Here is an 18,215-nt window from a genome sequence, read left to right as displayed (position 1 = left end):
TGCAACGGGGCATAATCCCGAAAGAAAAAAGAAATTACTACAAATTACAGCGTAAACGCGAGGTTAATTTCTTGACTAAATAAAAGGGCTGCAAAAATACGCATAAAATAAATGAGTAAACTTGCAACTCTCTTTCAAAAACACCATAACTGTTAACATTCTAATCCACAACTGAAGCTAAACGGAAATAAAACACGAGGATGCAAAACCGGAAGCTATCCGTACCCAAAAGTTCGAAGAATAAGAGATCTCTATTCAACATTACGGTTTGGCAACAAATGGTAGCTTCTATGTATGAATGCATCTTACAATCGATGTTTTTAGAAAAACTCAATTCACTAATCAATAGTTGAATAAAAGTCGAAACCAAGAGAACAAAACTGACATTTGTATCCTCGTTGTGGTTTCCTGATTTCGTACTAAATTCTTCGTGCAGAAGAATGACTATCTATCTCTTGTACGGTTGTCAGCTGCAAATCAAGAAAATAAGCTCGACAAAGCTCTGTGCATGCCGAATGAAAAACGAAGAGAGGAAAGATCTTAAAAAAAAAAGAGTATAAACCTATGGGAAGAATGAAAGACGAAGCTTACATTTGTTGTTATACAGACCTACAACAAGCTCTCAACGTTAAGTTCTACATAGGAGCACGGATCAGGAATGTCAAAGTTGTTTAACACCTGAAAAGACACAAAAATACACCATTAAGGTAATAGAAATTGACTATCGGTCGTGATTGACTCAAAGCAAGAATGGGAAAGTTTATAGTACAGAATCTAATCAGGTAGCTATAGCCTTATCAAAAAACTAAGTTACGATTTGTACCTCGGGATGTAAAATGCCAAAAATTCCAATGTGCTTCCCTTTATAGATGATGCTTGCTTGTCTCCCGGGAAGAAACTCGGGATCCTTCAGGACATGTCAAAATTGCATGAAAATTATCCATACCAACCAAAAGAGCTAGCAAAAGACAAAAGTAAAAGATATACTCACATCTGAAGTCTCGATGAAGTATCCTGTATTGTCACCAACAGGAACCCAAGAAGCCCCAACCGCTCCCATAATTCTGTCCACCAGGCCATGTATCAACTGCAGATCATAAACCAAAGGTCAGCAACATGTAATCATTATTCATAAATGCTACTAGGTTCTAAAGTAGGAGAAACAAACAGTATGCAGCAAGGATGTTTGGTATTGTACCTCTAACCCCGACGTAGCACCACAGTATAGAGCTGCTAGTTGGCAATGATTTCTTGCACCAACATCTGTCTTCTCATCCAACAGTACTACGTCACCCACTTCGAAAATCTGTAACAATATGAAAGTTATATCCATCCTTGCTAAAATTCATACAATAACTTACCAGAAAAGGGGAAAAAGTGCAACCGCAGATGAGAAACTATATTGTAGAAGAGAACTTGGTAACATATACCTTTATGGGCTTCGGATGATCTTTGTTGTTATTAACAGTTTTCAAAATGCCAGGCATCAGACTGGTTCTGACAAGCTCACAATCAGATGAGCGGGGATTCGCAATAACCACAGCCTTCGATTTGTCATCTTTACATCTTAACATTGAGAAGTTTTCTTTCCACGAGCCCAATATGAATGTCAAGACCTCTGTAAACCCAATCATTGCAATCTAACACAATTTTGAAGCAACACAAAAGAAATTAGAATAAGCCACACAATTAAAACTGTTTATGTGTCAACTGACAAATCTTTGTTACAAACCTCTAGTCTGATGAGTTCAGTGAACTCATTCAAGGCTAGTGGCTTCAAAGAAACAGGCTCGCTCGTTGGAATATGCTTTCTCATTGGAATATTATTGTATCCATAAGCAATTGCAACATCCTAAACACAAAAGAGAATACTTTGTCAAAAAAAAAAAAAAAAAAAACGGGAAAGAGTTTGGTTTATTAATACAGTGAGTGCGCTATGAATAATTATACCTCCACAACATCACAAGGGTGAAGAATGTCACTTCTGGTTGGAGGTACAGACACAGTAATATTGTCAGATTTAGATTGCTCAGCATGCAATTGCATCCTCTTCAACAGATCAGTAACCTACACGGTAATAATAAAGAATGATGAGAAAAGCAAAAGGATGCAGTTTATCAACTAAATCTGCTATAATTCATGAAAATGGTTGTTATGCAATCGGTAACAGCAGTATTCCTACAACATATAATTTCACAAATAAAAAATCATTGGAAACAATAAGCAATATTAAAGAATGAAAAAGGAATAAGTAACATGCAGTTATTGATATACCTCTTTCGCTTTCAAAGACACTCCAGTGTAACTATTGACATACGATAGAGAAACATCCATGTTGTAGATCGATAAATCAGGATAAACATGTGAGTTTCCATCAGAATATAACACTTCAACTGGTTCAATCTCAAATTTCCTTTCACAATATGCTGAAAATGCTGTTACCTGAACGAATAAAAGTTTATGCCATCATCCCCTGACAGGTGAACCAAAAACTAGGAAATAAATGCATTATAAAATTTCAGGTTCTTACTATTGTGTTCAGAACAATCTTGGCTTTTGTTAAATCAGTGGCTGTACATTCTATGAAAACATTCTTTGTCTTTAATGTGATTGCTGAATGTGCACCATTAATAATGGGTGGTAAAGACAAAACAGTTCTGCCAAAGTAAACGGAACATCGCTTATCAAGATTTAAAGAAATACAAAGCCATATAGAGTAATCAACACTACGTTACACAAGCAGTCATTGAAAACAATCCCAACAAAGTCAAGCTCTTTACAACACTAGGAAAAGGGGAGGAGGTAGTTAAAAGATGATGAGAAATGTCAAATTAATCAATGTATGAGAAAGAAATTATCATACCTGTTGTGATCATATAAAACAGGAAACACCGGTGAGTTCTCTATTATGTGCAAGAACTTCTTCAGCTTCAAATCAGACTGCGAGAATACAATGGTAAAAATATGGATCAAGATATTATTAGGTCATAGAAAACAGTAGATTATGGAAAAGGATTTGTGCGAATTAGCTATTACGGCAATGGTTTCTAAAATTCTATTTGTTGTTTGGTTTGGACAAACTATAGCCCATCCCTAAAAAGGGGGAAAAGAAGATAAAAATAAAAAAACCACCCAGTTAAGAACTCACTTTATAAAATTCCATGAGCTCATCTGCTCTGAAGTTCTTCACCTAATGTAGTAATCAAAACAACATGATATTAGTGCTAACAAACTATTAAAAAGAATTAAAGTTATTACTAAGCCATATTCATATTCACATAACTACTAATTGAAAAAAGTATTAAACTTAAAGAAGTACCTGTTTCAGAGGCACAAAATTTATACTCGAAGGTGGCAAAGCCTGAACATGGAAAGAGAATTGTAAGCCACAACAAAGAAGAACACGAAAATTCTTTCATTGAAATGCGTGTTGCATCAAGAAATCTTCGCCTTTCTACTTTTCCTTCCAAGAACCATAAGTTTCAATAACGGATCTAAACCATTACCATAATTTTACCATAAAATCCAATACCAAATGAATCTTCATAAAAAAAATGTAGAATACAAGAATGTAGCAAAGAGAACAAGTATCAAAAGCCCACCTCATATGTGAAAGGGGCTTGTAATGTATCCAAGTCATGAGTCCCAATGGCAACTAGGGTTCTTCGCCTGTAAAATAAATAGCAGGTGTAATCACTAGAGCTGAATAACCACTAACGATCTTTGGACAAATGACAAGCAATTGAGAACATGACAAGCTATGAATCAATCTACGAGTCGGAAAAGATTACCGGCAGATATTTTGATGGAGCTTGTCTTGGAGATCAATAAAGCTGTTATAACTAGCATCATTGAATGTTACACCTCTTAAAACGGCACAGACAACATGAGGGCGAATCAAAGACGTCTGCAAGTGGAAAAGAAGCCTTTGTAAACTAACAAGTATCACCATCAAATAAAAAGCACCTACAATAGTCCTTTCGCATAATATAACTACCTCTGGTTTTACATGCATTTTAATCATCGACTCCTTACTAATGTTCGCCAAGTTATACGTAGGAATGTCCTCTTGCCCATTGAAAACACGCAGCGATTGAGCAATCCCTTCGAGGCAAAGCAAATCGTATCTGCATACAAATCAAATAACAACATTGTATTAAAATCTCGAACCAACTGATTCAACGGAGTATGATAAGACATCAATTTGCGAAACCAATCCGATTAGTAAATACATGATTCTACACGCAAATAGAAATCGAAAATTGAAAAACGACAATATACCTATTCGCCGGAACTTCGATTTTGTAAATAACTTCTTCGTCTTCGCCGCCTTCATCGTCATCCAAATGCTTCTCTTTCCAAATAATTGCCTTCTCGGTTGTCTACAAACACACATTAATCACGATAAATCAGAGAAATATAAACAAAAAAATAAATTAAATTGAACAAAACTAGAGACTGTAAAAACTGCTTACGACATCATCGAGCTCGATGCCGAAGTCGAAGCATAATTCTTCGAACTGCTCCTGAGCTGTCAGATTCAAATTCAACAACGCAGAGAGATAGTGTGAGTTTCTGAATTCATAGATAAATGCATCGATCAAATGAAGAGAGAGAGAGAGAGAGAGACTAAGAGCTCACTGTAAGTTTTTCCTAGAGCTGCATACAGACGATCGCGGCCGACGCTGACGGTAGGCATGGCGGACTTTCGAGGACTCTGAGTCTCCCTCCGGCGTAGCTCTCACGCAGACTGCCACCACAAGAGAGAAACGTAAAACCCTAAGCTCTGGCCTTTTCCGATTTTTTTATTTTTCTTTGGGCCTATCGGGTATTTTATTTGGGCCAAAAGTAGGGCCAATAATTGGGTTACGGACCAAACATGTGTACATTGTTCAAGCCCATCCTAAGGCCCATAATTCCTTAAACCCTTGAAACAAAACGAAAATAAAAACCCTAATCTCCAGAGGCGGTATTGCGAGACTCGGAGCACAGTGAAAAATCCCAGTCTCCAGAAAGCTAGAGAGAGAAAGAGAGAGGAGGAAGAGAGAGAAGGAGAGAGATGGGAAGCGATAGCGAAGTAGAGAAGTCGGCGCAGAAGGAGAGGGAGAAGAAGAAGATGCAGGCTCTTGCTCCGATCGCCAAACCCCTCGCCGGAAAGAAGCTCTGCAAACGAACCCTCAAGCTCGTCCGTAAAGGTATACACGCATACGTACATAAAAATATACGTATAAAAATTCATGTATAAATGTGTGCGTGTATATATATGGATGTTTGTATATGGGTGAAAGAAAGTTTGATGATGATGTTTATGTTGTAGCTGCTGAGCACAAATGCTTGAAGAGGGGAGTGAAGGAAGTGGTGAAAAGCATCCGGCGTGGTCAAAAGGGGTCAGTTTTTTATATCGGTTTCGTCTTTGTACTTTGTTAATTTGTATTGGGAAATCGATTTTATTGTTGAAAAAACTGAATTTGAATTGGAAAGGATGCAACTTTGTTAGTAGATTCGAGGATTTCGTTTGCATTTCTTCACTTGTGTTATATTGGTATTAATTCAATCGCTATGAATTATGGGTTGAGTTGGAAGGGAGTGTAGAAACATGATTTAGTGAGAGATTGCGGTCGAACTGTCCAATTTTAACGTGATTTAGACGGCCACATCATGAGTGTCAAGAGAAGTGTTTTGGAGTAGATTCATATAGAGAGAGTAGGAACTTAATTTGACAATCTACGTAATGTCAATGCCGTGTAATCAGTGTATTTATCTGATGTAGAAAGTTGGCTTGATCTGCTAGCGCTAGTTTTTTATGCATTTGTTGGTTCAGAGGTGGTTGCTCAAATGCAAGCATTAGTTTATTAGTTCCTAGAGATATAAGCAGCTTAGCATGTAGATTGTGTTCACCGCTCGAGTTACTTCTATGAATGTTATATTGATTTTTCTTATACCTTGTGTTGGAGTGCAGGTTCTGTGTTATAGCTGGTAACATTTCTCCTATCGATGTGGTTACTCATGTTCCAATCTTATGTGAAGAGGCTGAAATTCCATATGTTTACGTGCCTTCAAAAGAAGTAAGTTTACTCAACATCATTGTTCTTCACCCTACCTACATTGAAGTTGAGCGACATTTCTTTGCTTGCGCATCTATAAATAAAACAAACCAACACAACAAGTAGTTAGGCATACAGAAAATTTTATTTCACACGTCTTTTCTGCTCCTTACAAATTTGGAAATCTACTTTATCATACATTGTAGGCTTTTTAGCCAAAGTGGTCCCCGAGATTTGCATAACTCAAGGACCAAAATGATGAGTTATACAAATCTCAAGGACCAATTTGGCTAAAAAGCCTACATTGTATGATCCAATAGCTGAGCATTTGTTAAAGATATTGCCTATTGTCATCGGCTTTCTTGATCGAAAACACACTAATGCTAGTATTGTGAATGTCGTCTTCAGGATCTTGCAAATGCCGGTGCCACCAAGAGGCCAACCTGCTGTGTCCTGGTGACAACTAAGCCTAACAAAGGGGAACTATCCAAAGAGGATCAAGATAAAATAAAGGCAATTCACGACGAAGTTGTAGGAGAGGTCAAAGAACTTCACGCGAACCTTTTCTGAATGCTGGACGGATTACGTGCCCTTGTACCGAATATCTTGTTTGAGGTTTTTTCTTTTGCGGCCTCTGAAAGCTGTCGTTGTACTTCATGTTAGAATGTGTTTGGTTTGTGTAACTATTGAAGTCGAACGCTATGCGGAATTGATTTAGATATGAGATCACAAGTTAGCCAGCGATATGGTGTTCTGAATCAACTTCGACCGTGTGTTCGGACGCCTGGATCAAAATCGAAATCTAAGTACTAAATGAAAATAAGAATTGCTAGATCTTCCGTACCATTGCAAATTAAAAGATTTCAAATAAAACAGATGGATACGACCGTCTCATCTGAAACACTGTCGCTTGCACTTGTAAGGCCATCAAAAGTTATCGTACATTTATGGTATGCAAACATCAACCAAAGCACTGTCCGTCCGTTGCACTCAAGTTTGAATCTCTCTTTCCGTATACAGTATGCCAATTATTTAGTACTTACAACATTGGCCGACCACGCATAAACCTACAAATCCATATTTGCCCCCTATCACAAGGGCAGACTACCATTGTTCGGTATACAGCACGTCAGGACGGGTTCATACAAACGTGTTTATAGCAAGGTTCTATGCTGAAAGTTAGCTGCTTGCCATGAAATTATTTTGGGGAAGTCAGACTCCTGAAGAAGAAGACACCTAAACCGCCAATTGCCAAAGCAAGAACAAGTGGGACAACTGATTCGATATCAGGCATTCTTCCAGCAGTATCTGTTCTTCCTTGGCGAAACCTCTCTGCCGTATACTCTCGCAGAAGATTGCTCAAATTGTCTATTTGGTGCATGATCTGCCGTTGGCCTCGTGTGATGGCTAGTATCTGTTGAGTGTGCACCAAGCAACCAAATAAGCATATCAGAAGGAAACAGGATAGAAGACAGTATGTCATCACAAGTGTATTTATTTATCACAAAAAACCTCTTCCATCAGTGGGGAATCCTTGACCAACTGGGAGGACGACGAAGAATTGGGCAGTAGCGTTCCTGCCAACGAGCCATTACTCAAGCCATTAACAAAAAGAGAAGTTGGTTCGGATCCATTGCAGGCTTTGGCTTGCAGAGCCAAACTTTGCTGGCTAGCTGAAGCTCTTCTGAGTGATATCTTGGAGTTCACCTCTTCAACACGGGATGTAAATTCGTCCATCCTCTCATTCAGCGTAGAAATTTGTTCTGAAAGTTGAGTAAAAATTCCCTGAAATAATACAAGGCAGAATTATTGGTGAAAAACAATTTCATAGTTATGTGCCATCAACAGGACTACATGAAAAATCGGTAACTCACCTGGTTCGAAATTGCTGCAGGTGATATTGGGTTTCGCCCATCAAACCTTCTGCTGTTAACAGCAAGTCTCGTTAGTTTGGAAATAGTCTTGTCCCTTTGATTCGAGTAAGACTGCGATATACCCCTGCCCAGTATGGAATATGATGTTAAAGGAACCAATCAATACATACAAGCATGATCAGCTGGATGATAGTTTATTATCCTTTCAATTCTGAGAAAATAGCTGAAAAATAAAAAATACCGGTTGAGATACTTGTTTCTCCGATCAGCTGAGGCTCGGGAAAGAGCTTCCTTAGGGCTCGAAGAATCATCATCTATGCTGAGCTTTGATTTCAAATCATCTGGCAACGCCTGTAGATTGATCACATCACGACAATGCACAAACATGAAAATGCATGATCAGTTGAGAGAGAGAGAGAGTCATACCATAACATCATTTACAAGTTTCTCCAGCTGAATTTGTTCGATGTAAGTACGAGGAACATATGAACCATCCAGGCCAAGCTGCTGTGCAATATCTTTAACATGTAACCGATCCTTTCCTTGCACCTTCAAACAATTCCAGCAAGTTAGTGCCCAGCTTTACAAAATTTATCTAAAAAGAAAACACCAAGTCTTGTTTTCGTTTCCAGAAATAAACACCTGACATGAAGAACAGAAAAGCAAAAATGTATCACAAGTTTCAAAAAAATCTGAAAAAGTGAATGCCTGGCATGATACCTGAACATATTGACGATTAAGTTGCTCCAACCAATCAGTTTTCACGCAAACCTTCTCATCGCAGAAGATATGGCTGCTTCTTTTCAAGATGGATGCAATTGTATACCCCAAGGCCATGAGACCTCCAAGAAGGCGCACACTAACTTCAAAAGTTATTCTGGGAGATATTATGAAGGGACTATCTGTGACCCACTCCTGAGAGAGAGAGAGAGGAGGTAAAGCTAGTCAGAGATCCTACTCCAGAACAAACTATGAAATTTAGATACAACGATCCACACCAAGCACATATTAGCAGAATCCTACACACAAGTTTATACAAAAGTTTTCACCTGCGCCCCCATGTAATTAAAATACAACCATGTAAGAATTCTCCGTCAAAATCCCCATGTCACAATCTTGAAATCTTTCCCTTAAAATGTCCATTGTCCAGATGATGATCAAGCTTATTTGTATATGGAATCAGAAATTCATTTCAGAAAGAAAAACAGCAGGGTTCCTGACTGAAATGGAAAGACATGTAAATTGTTATCCGGACTCCTAAATAAGCCTTTGTAGATTCATTTCTTTACTGTTGATCGATGATGAAAACAACTCCGATATATATGTAGGCAATGACACTGGTCGGATAAAGTCAAAAGCATGTAATATCCTTTAGGAACTTTAGTTTACAGATGTCGAACCTCAAACATGAGATTGTATTTGCCATCTCTGTTCCTCATCCTTAGATACGACTGACATGCTTCAGGATCTTCACCTGGTGGTAAAAGATATATGTCATAAGTTTCTTCTGTGCTTTCTTTGTGATCTGCAGATATAACAGCCTTGATTTGATCCACTGTCACTGCCTTCGTTGACTGCAATAAGATATAACATAGACAGTCAGAAAAGAAAATGATTACGTATTTCTTGAAACAAACAACTGGAGAAAAAGATTTACCAAAACAAGAAAATTTAATAGTCAACCTTTAAAATATAAATAGGGTTCTGAAAACCAGCGAAGGGATTAAACTTGTTGGTGATTTTTATATGTGCTGTCTGAAGGTCTGGCTCGATAAAGGCCTTGTACATAGGATACACCTGTACCAAAATTCTGGATGAGAACCACCATAAATCTTTTGTACTGATAACAAAAACTTTGTAACACTGGATAAAGGGGTAACCGTTTCAGAAATTTGATGGATAATTTCTTCAGGCTCTTGGCCAGCACGCTGAATGTCCCTTAAAACCCGCTTTACAAGGTCAAAGTGAACTCCACCAGTTATAGATACACGAAGATCTAGCAAAGGTCGCAATTTCTCACTTAAAGCATATATGCCCTCAATGATCACAATACGGGAGCTAGGGACCTCCACTGTCCTGTTAGAAGCACCAGAAGGACCATCAATATACAATAGAATCAGAAGAAAATGAAAGCTATCATGTTATATATGTGGCAAAGCATTTTCACATCATGCAGAGATGCACTACCTGTACCCTATGCGGGAGCTAGTCTTGAAATCATATACTGGAACCTTAACAGGATTGCCTGCCTTTAAACCATGTATATTTTCAAGCAATGTTTCATAATCTGTCAGGCGTGGATCTGCTCCAAAACATTATGACAATTAGTCCAAAACATTGTGACAATTAGAGTTCAGCCATGACTCTCAGATGTAAAATCACTTATTCCATGATCAAAAATTGGACAAAAAGATTCAGAGATGACGATGAAGGAAGACATCAGAAGGACAAAACTTTAAAGAACACTATAAACAAGGAAGTGAACAATTCGGAAACGAAGTAAAGAACTCAATTACTATAAAAGGAAAATCACTCGAAACAGGAAAATCATTGAACTATTAGCATACCCTACAAAACATGTTTATAATGATCAAATCAAAACAGATGTTTGATGGACTCAAAGATGAGATTCTTTACCATCAAAGTTGCCATCGATGATTCGACTAGCGTCATTGTAGTTGTCCATTGCAATAACTGCAATGCTGGGCATGAAGTTGAGCATTTTGTCAGTGAAAACAGTCTTACCAGCTCCAGAGGGGCCTGCCACTCCAACTAGTATTATCCCCTCATTCTTTTGAGCCAACAGCTGACACGCTCGAATAGCTATAAAGAAACCTTTCTCAAATGACAGGACATCTGGAATTTGGACAATCTCATAACGATCACAGTCCTTTCTCTTCACAAGCTGCACCTGATCCCGCAACAGACCAGTGCGCAGCCGCGGTGATTCAGCCCCAGAACTTGTATCTTGAACCATTTAGAGCTCAAAATCTGTGTTATGTCCTACACGCTGCACGATTCAACAAATAGCAAAAGCAACATTCTAATTGGGAAATTGCAGAACATTAAACTGGGAAAATTATAAATGTACATGGTTGAACATTAAGTTAATAATTAACAATCCATTGATATTGATAAATTAGCATTCAATAACTCCTCCCCAGCCGACAAAATTACAGAAATACAAAAACGAACTCAAAAGATTAATGAAAATTGCAGATTGCCCACATGAATAAATCATCAAGAAACATCACCCCAGAAATTTAAAATCTCATAAAGTTGGAAACTTCCTAGTGATCAAACATTTTCAAGAGAAAAATAGAACAAGAACCAAACAGTAATAAAATTGCAAAACTGTGAACTGGGAAACTCATAAATGTCCATGCTTAAACATCAAGTTAACAATTAACAATTCAATAACACTGATTAATTAGCATTCAAGAACTCCTCCCGGATGAAAACACACATGAAATTGGAGATTGCCCAGATGAAGAAATCATCAAAAAACAGAGACCTAGAAATTAAAACCGCAAAAAGTTGAAGACTTTGTAGGATTTGATCGAGACAGAGTGATCATAGCTCATACCTTTTTCAGGAAAAAAATTGAAGTCTCAAAGTTGCTGCAACTGCTTTCTCTGGATTCTTGCAGTCTCTGGGAGAATTTAATATGTTCCTATAATTCTTGTCAGATTGCGCGAAGGATTTATGTAGAAATTGATGACACATGGCGGCGAGCGGTTGGTTGAGTCTGAGAGGTACGCGCGAAAACAGATCAGTTGCAAAAACTCCAGAGGAAAAAATGGATAAGATCGGGTGTAGCTTTGATTAGGTAGTGGCCTGAAAGGACCACCGTTGATTTGGACTGAATCACTACAAGTTGGGAAAGATTCTTCCTCCTTTTTTTTTGACTTTTTTTTTGTGCCACTAATTTTCAGTTACCAAAAAAGAAAAAAAGATTCTTGCCAGATCATTTTTCTAGGATTTCTAGAAATTCTGTAATCGTATATCTTACGGTTGGTTTTCATTAGGTACTATTTATATTTAATTTTAAAATTTGAAATAATTTCTAATCACACGATATACGATAAACGATCACAAAATTCTTAGAATTTCAAAGAAAATGATCCGGTGAGAATCATTTTCCCCAAAAAAATGTAAGCCCCTCAATCTTGGCCAAAATGTAGTAGGTGACTTATCCATCATCTACGCTAGAAATATTCCAATTAATAACACATTGATTTGTCTTGCATAAGTTTTTTCGGGTCAAATCAAGATTTGCCCTCGAGTGCAAGGGCAAACGAGAGCTTTGATTGCCAGACTCATCCGACTAACAAGGACGAAAACTCCCACATCACAGCTTATGATGAACAATTTTATTTTATTTTCCAAGACAAGCTCTTGATACTTAATCGCATTCACCGGAGCTTAAATTTTGTTTAAGCCGCATTCTCTTATCATTCAATACAAAAGTTAACAGCACAGCACGCTACATTTTAAAGTATAAACTTGTTGATAAAACAAGGTAAACATTAGTATATTGGCTAAACACTTGTTCACAGTAAAATGCAGTTAAAGATGCACCAAATTTGCACATTATCTCATGTCTTGAGAAGCTGAAAGTTGCTTGTAAAACCTGGACTCAGTGCAGATTGCAGCAACTTATTACGTTCGACCAAGTGATCACGTTACTCATTTGACCATATTGTTAGAGAACAGATACCCTATATTGGACTCACATTGCCTCGTATTGGTCTCATCCAATGCAAGAGGTACTCCTCTTTATTTGTGAAGTGTAGCTGGCCAAATGATGTTGTTCGCTTGTCACATTTCAAACAATTATTTTGCACCTATTACTAATGTGTATTTTACTCAAATTTCATGTTTGATAAACATCTGACTGTTATATAAATGTATTGGCACTCCGAATTTGATAGTAAGACAAATATATTTATGAAGAGTGCGTATTAAAAATTTTAGAGTGTCAATAATAACATATTTTTTAATCTATGAACACATAAATCATTTGAATTTTTTTTCAATGACACATAATATTAAGTGGTTCGAGAATAAATGATTGATATCGAAAAATCTCATCTGATGGCTAAAATAACAGTTGTGAAAATCTAATGTAACGGTTAAAGTAATCGTACATCTAAATATTTGTTTGTTTTTAATTTTATGGGTTTTCTTCGACAAAATAAAAAAAAAGTGGGTTTCCTAATTGTTGTGTGGTTAAATTTTAAGAAAATTCTTTTAAAGTGTGACTCTGCATAATCTTTCTACCCTCGTATATTTTTAGACATAATATTTTATAATGTTGATATAATAATTGTGTCAAACACATGAAGTTCGAAGAATTTAGTCCTACTTTTGAAACTTACCTAACCTAAGCATCTCTCGTACAAATTAACAGAGCCATAAAGTTGGAACCCTTACCGACAAAAGCAGCCAACACTTATTTATCGTATCTCTGAAGACCTACTTTTTGTCTCCACTCACCAGAAGCCACTTCAGAGCTTCTCTCACCTCTCTCTTTCTCCTCCAAACTCAATCATCGCTTCTAGAGAGAGAAACGAGAGAGAAAGAGAGAGATGAAGATGGAAGGCACGCCGGCTGTCCATGGATATTACATGCCTGCTGAGTGGGAACCCCATTCCCAGTGTTGGATTGGATGGCCTGTAAGTAACCAACCCTTCTCTTCCATTTAATTACCATCTGATATTCTGATTACCCCCCACATGCCTTAATTGGGTTCCTTCAATTTTGCATCTTTATATGGTATAATTCTTCTGTTTGTTCTTCTGGCTGATGGGTTTTTCAGAATCTGTGTTTTAATTCATGTTCTTCAAGAAATATATGAAATTTTTATGTTTCTGTTTCTGTTTTGCTCTATGAATTGTGGATACAGATATGGCGATACGATAGGATACGACACAGCGATACGATACGATATGACACAACGATATGGAAAATCTCTATAAATTAAGATACGATACGCTATGGATACGCTATGGATACGGCAAATAAAAATGTATATAGTAACAAAAATATACATTTTAAAACATAATTCATCATTCAAATTCAAGCACATTTGAGTTGTTAGAGAAGAAAAGTTCGAAATCTAATCCTCTTTATACAGTAGAAGAAGTACGAGAGTCGTATTCATGGTTTTAATTAGAGGGAAGTTCTTTGTATTCAGAAATTTTCAATTATAGATGTCTCCTATTAATTTTCTCCTCCTCATTACCTTTTTTTGAAAGTGTAAATGTATCCTAAAAGCCAGATACGTGTATCTTAAATGTAGGATACGCGTATCCATCGTGTCAAATTCGTGTCCATCAACCAGGATACATGTTGGATGAGTATCCGAGAGTATCGGGCAAGTACCATATCCGATCAAGTATCGGATACGAGATACGGGACCAAACAGATGTATCCGTGCATCATAGGTTTTGCTTAGTTACATGATGAGTTCTGCCAAATTCTATTGATTTGTGAAATCATGAATTGCAAGTTACTAGGAAAAGTCGATTTTCGAGTGCAGAGCTAGCTTGCTCTATGGTAATTATAAGAATGCAGGATAATTCCGTGTTATTCGGAAAATACTGAGGTATGTTTCTGCATTTTATAAGTAATTCTCAGTTCTTACCCTATCAGAAACACATAATTTCCTGTTTCTGCAAGTGAAGGTTCGATATACTACTCCGCCATCGTAGGTGTATCCAGTGATCTATGTTGTATGTTTCTGTACCGTTAGGGCTCGGCTCTCTTATTAGGTTAGGTGTCGCTCGCATTATTTATCTAAAGATTGATATCAGTCTAACATTTTCTGGTAAAATCTATATCGTCAATCTTAAAATGTTCGTTTCATGGATGTATTGATCTTTACTTATATCTTAAGTCCAACACTCATGATAATCAAGCTTTGTTGTGAATTATAGGAACGCCCGGATAACTGGAGAGACAATGCAGTGCCAGCACAGCAGGTGTTTACCAAGGTAGCATCTGCAATCTCAAAGTTTGAGCCCGTGACTGTATGTGCAAGTGCCAATCAGGTTGGTATAATTTGTAAGAGATGAAAGTCCTTAGCATCTCTACTAGTCTTTTATATGATATGAGATTTATTTTGAATTCATTACGCTCAGTGGGCAAATGCACGAAGTCAGCTACCAGAAACTGTCAGGGTTGTCGAGATGAGTTTGAATGATTCGTGGTTTCGTGATACAGGACCAACAGTGAGCTTCTTCCTTTGACTCATGGTCAAGTTCTGATGAGATATTCCTTAACAGTATACTATGATCTTTATATTTACCTTTAAAAGCGTTATTTTTCTTACAGTCCTAATCTTTTTCTCTCTTCTTTAGTTTGTCGTAGGAAAAAGCGCCTCTTGTTCTGGTACCCCAGAGCCAAAGGTTGCTGGTATTGATTGGAATTTCAACAGCTGGGGAGGTAGGGTTTATCGTTCATAATTTTTTAAGTGACGTAACACTAGAATATGTTTTTGAACAATATATAATATCGTTAGAAACTTCAATGTTTTCATCATTTTGATGTTTACTCATCGGTGCATTTTGCATGGACTTATTTTTGGAATTTATAGGCATTGATGATGGTTGTTATCGAGATTGGAGTCATGATCTTCTTGTGGCAGAAAAGGTTAGAGTAACTAAATAGATCATTGTCTGATTGAACATGACATACAGCTTTGTTCTTTGAGACACTGAACACTCATACTCTGCAGATCCTGGCAATTGAGAAGCTTCCAAGGTTTCAACACTCCATGATTCTCGAAGGCGGTAGCATCCATGTCGATGGAGAAGGTAACAAAAATTTTAAGCTTATCTTTGCATTTGGAAATTTCTTGCCTCTTTATCTTAGAATTGGCTTTCACCGCCAGCAGATTACTTCCCTGATCCATGCCTTGAAACTGTTTGGATCATAAATGTACGGGAGACTCTGGTCGTTGTTGTAATCTGTTGTTTCTTAATTATGTGTCAAAACCCTGCTTTTGATTGATAGGCAATTACACCCTATATCTCTTTCTGTTTCATTATTCTTTATTCTTATACTACAAAAATTGGCAGTAGCTGCTTATGATTTGTACTACCAAATGCCTCGTCTCGTAAAAGTTCAGAACCCTGCATATTTTTCTTTTCAGCATAAAAAGTGCCATTACAAAAACTCATTCTCTCTGCCAGTATGTAGTTGTAATCTTCATGATCGAATCAGAATCTGCTTTCTTCCTTCAGGGACTTGCCTCACCACCGAGGAGTGCCTGTTAAATAAAAATAGGAACCCACATTTGACCAAGGAGCAAATAGAGGATCAACTTAAGGCGTATCTTGGAGTGACGAAAATCATTTGGTTGCCTCGTGGATTATACGGTAAGAGCTCTACTTGGTTTCTAATTTACTATCTTGCATGAAATGCTCGTTGTTATTGATGCTCAATTTTCCTTCCCCTTGCAATGATTTACATTACATTATATGGACTCCGCATATGCATATAGTAGATATAATTCAGGCCTCCTATTTCATTGAAACCTAAACTACGTATAAAAATCCTTGACAGGAGACGATGATACTAATGGTCACATCGACAATATGTGCTGTTTTGTAAAGCCTGGTGTGGTTTTGTTGTCGTGGACCGATGATGAAACGGATCCTCAGTATGAAAGAGCTGTAGAAGCGGTTTCTGTTCTCTCCAATGCTACTGATGCCAAGGGTAGGAAATTAGAAATAATAAAACTTCATGTACCAGGGCCGCTATACATGACAGAGAAGGAGGCTGCTGGGCTTTTTCAGGTAAACATTGTACACTACAGACCACGGTTCAACTTTCATGTTGCTTCAACTAAGTATGAATGCATCCAACTGAAGGCTAATTTAACATCTGAAAATGTTGATTTAGTCTGATGGTTATGTTGTCGTTAACTTTTTTGAAATGCTTTGGCGCCTCATTTTATTCCTGGTGTTCAATGTTCCTACAGGAGGAGTGCGAAGCTAAACCGAGACTTGCAGGCACGAGACTTGCTGCTTCATATGTAAATTTCTACATTGCAAATGGAGCCATCATTGCACCCCAATTTGGGGACCAGAAATGGGATGATGAGGCTGTTCGCGTCCTATCCAAAGCCTTTCCAAACCATGAAGTAAGCTTCATTTATAGTTGATTTTCTCCAGCATCTTCATATACATTTTAGATATAATCGTATACATCATCCAAAGGTTTGAACTTCTTGGACCTGCAAATTATAAAGCCTCACCCACCCTGTGATTTTATTAGCTGCAATCATGAGACTGTAAAACGTATCGTTAGTGTATGCTGCGCTAGGCTTAATATCATTGTGAAAGTGAGTAATAATATGATACAAAGCGGTCTCTTTTCAACACTAGGGGAAACAAACAAGACCGGTTTTACGTAGTTTGTAGATGAAAATGGATTCATCTTCTTTTATATTTACTGATGTTTGTTTCTGCCGCTTTTTCTATCGCTGAACAAGCCTAATTTATACTGTCGGATTGGTCAGGTGGTAAGAATTGAAGGCGCAAGGGAGATTGTTCTGGCGGGTGGAAATATACACTGCATTACTCAGCAACAACCACGCGTTTCACTCAGTATAGTCCACAATGATTGCTTTCATACATAGAATGGCACTCAATCAAGCAGAGACCGCTAATCTCCGAGTTGTTCTAACATTACAGCGTATGGCTTGCAAGCCTCCGAAGTACAAGGTAATAAAGTGCCTAGGTCTAGACTCTAGAGACAAAGACGTTTTCATAATTCTTGTTGATTGAGCTTTTGGTGTACTAATATTGCTACGACGAAATCTTGTTCAATCGAGTTGCATAACATTTATACTTTGCATCATCGGAAACAGCTGAGTGTCTTTGATATGACGATTGCGTGCAAATTAAACGTTTCAATTTCTAGAACTACTGTGAAACATCTAAGTTCATCGGTTTAGGATCGGTAGCTCCAGCAGGTTTTCGGCTAACTGCAGCACGAAATTTTTTCGCTTTCTCGTGAAATCTTTCCGTTGACAGAGCTTTCAACTATTTCACGTTCATGGTTATGAAATTTTCATAGCAGTAAATTTCTGGTTTTCCCTGCCTGCAAGTCTAAATTTGGCCAACTGAGGGTAACTGAATCCCAAGTGATGTTGCTTAATTTTTTACTGTGGTAATATTGCTTAATTTTAACTTCAGTTGTCGGTTGGGAGAGTGGATCCTCACTGGATCTTTCAATCACATTCATTCATCGTGCGGTCAGTTTTCGTTAGGTATTGTTTATATTC

At 37.5% G+C, this 18,215-nt stretch overlaps 4 protein-coding genes across 7 annotated transcripts; 2 read left to right on the top strand and 2 right to left on the bottom strand.

The window, feature by feature from the left end:
- Positions 1-232: 232 nt before the first annotated feature.
- Positions 233-4,771, bottom strand: LOC137712966 (phenylalanine--tRNA ligase beta subunit, cytoplasmic-like). Of its 4 annotated transcripts, none has more exons than XM_068452179.1 (19): positions 4,642-4,771; positions 4,476-4,531; positions 4,282-4,382; positions 3,998-4,127; positions 3,792-3,907; positions 3,603-3,669; positions 3,320-3,361; positions 3,149-3,190; positions 2,864-2,940; positions 2,531-2,657; positions 2,275-2,442; positions 1,951-2,067; positions 1,733-1,852; positions 1,431-1,640; positions 1,199-1,306; positions 992-1,087; positions 824-907; positions 592-678; positions 233-511 (listed from the first exon to the last, which is right to left on the bottom strand). In XM_068452179.1, exons 1-18 carry the CDS (start codon positions 4,697-4,699, stop codon positions 610-612), a joined length of 1,788 nt encoding a protein of 595 aa, XP_068308280.1. In that variant the 5' UTR covers positions 4,700-4,771; the 3' UTR covers positions 233-511; positions 592-609. The 4 variants fall into 4 exon arrangements, with proteins under 4 accessions (XP_068308280.1, XP_068308283.1, XP_068308282.1 ...); XM_068452182.1 differs by having other exon boundaries at positions 233-502; XM_068452181.1 differs by having other exon boundaries at positions 233-470.
- A 198-nt stretch (positions 4,772-4,969) lies between these two features.
- Positions 4,970-6,785, top strand: LOC137712690 (H/ACA ribonucleoprotein complex subunit 2-like protein). Its single transcript, XM_068451822.1, has 4 exons — positions 4,970-5,195; positions 5,318-5,387; positions 5,960-6,065; positions 6,453-6,785. The coding sequence occupies exons 1-4, from the start codon at positions 5,060-5,062 to the stop codon at positions 6,612-6,614; spliced, it is 474 nt and encodes a 157-aa protein (XP_068307923.1). The 5' UTR covers positions 4,970-5,059; the 3' UTR covers positions 6,615-6,785.
- A 136-nt stretch (positions 6,786-6,921) lies between these two features.
- LOC137712689 (inorganic pyrophosphatase TTM1-like) lies at positions 6,922-11,687 on the bottom strand. Its single transcript, XM_068451821.1, has 12 exons — positions 11,505-11,687; positions 10,556-10,928; positions 10,106-10,220; positions 9,799-9,994; positions 9,602-9,715; positions 9,319-9,492; positions 8,639-8,833; positions 8,345-8,467; positions 8,160-8,269; positions 7,919-8,042; positions 7,557-7,829; positions 6,922-7,458 (listed from the first exon to the last, which is right to left on the bottom strand). Exons 2-12 carry the CDS (start codon positions 10,893-10,895, stop codon positions 7,243-7,245), a joined length of 1,980 nt encoding a protein of 659 aa, XP_068307922.1. The 5' UTR covers positions 10,896-10,928; positions 11,505-11,687; the 3' UTR covers positions 6,922-7,242.
- Positions 11,688-13,379: 1,692 nt separating this feature from the next.
- On the top strand, positions 13,380-17,817 carry LOC137712644 (agmatine deiminase-like). Its single transcript, XM_068451756.1, has 10 exons — positions 13,380-13,596; positions 14,860-14,973; positions 15,064-15,153; positions 15,283-15,367; positions 15,519-15,574; positions 15,660-15,738; positions 16,168-16,302; positions 16,490-16,722; positions 16,908-17,069; positions 17,448-17,817. The coding sequence occupies exons 1-10, from the start codon at positions 13,510-13,512 to the stop codon at positions 17,565-17,567; spliced, it is 1,161 nt and encodes a 386-aa protein (XP_068307857.1). The 5' UTR covers positions 13,380-13,509; the 3' UTR covers positions 17,568-17,817.
- Positions 17,818-18,215: the final 398 nt, after the last annotated feature.

Source organism: Pyrus communis, chromosome 13 (assembly GCF_963583255.1).
Source record: "Pyrus communis chromosome 13, drPyrComm1.1, whole genome shotgun sequence".
Classification (NCBI taxonomy): domain Eukaryota; kingdom Viridiplantae; phylum Streptophyta; class Magnoliopsida; order Rosales; family Rosaceae; genus Pyrus; species Pyrus communis.
Note: the sequence above shows the minus strand (reverse complement) of the source record. Positions and strands in the feature narration are given on the sequence as shown.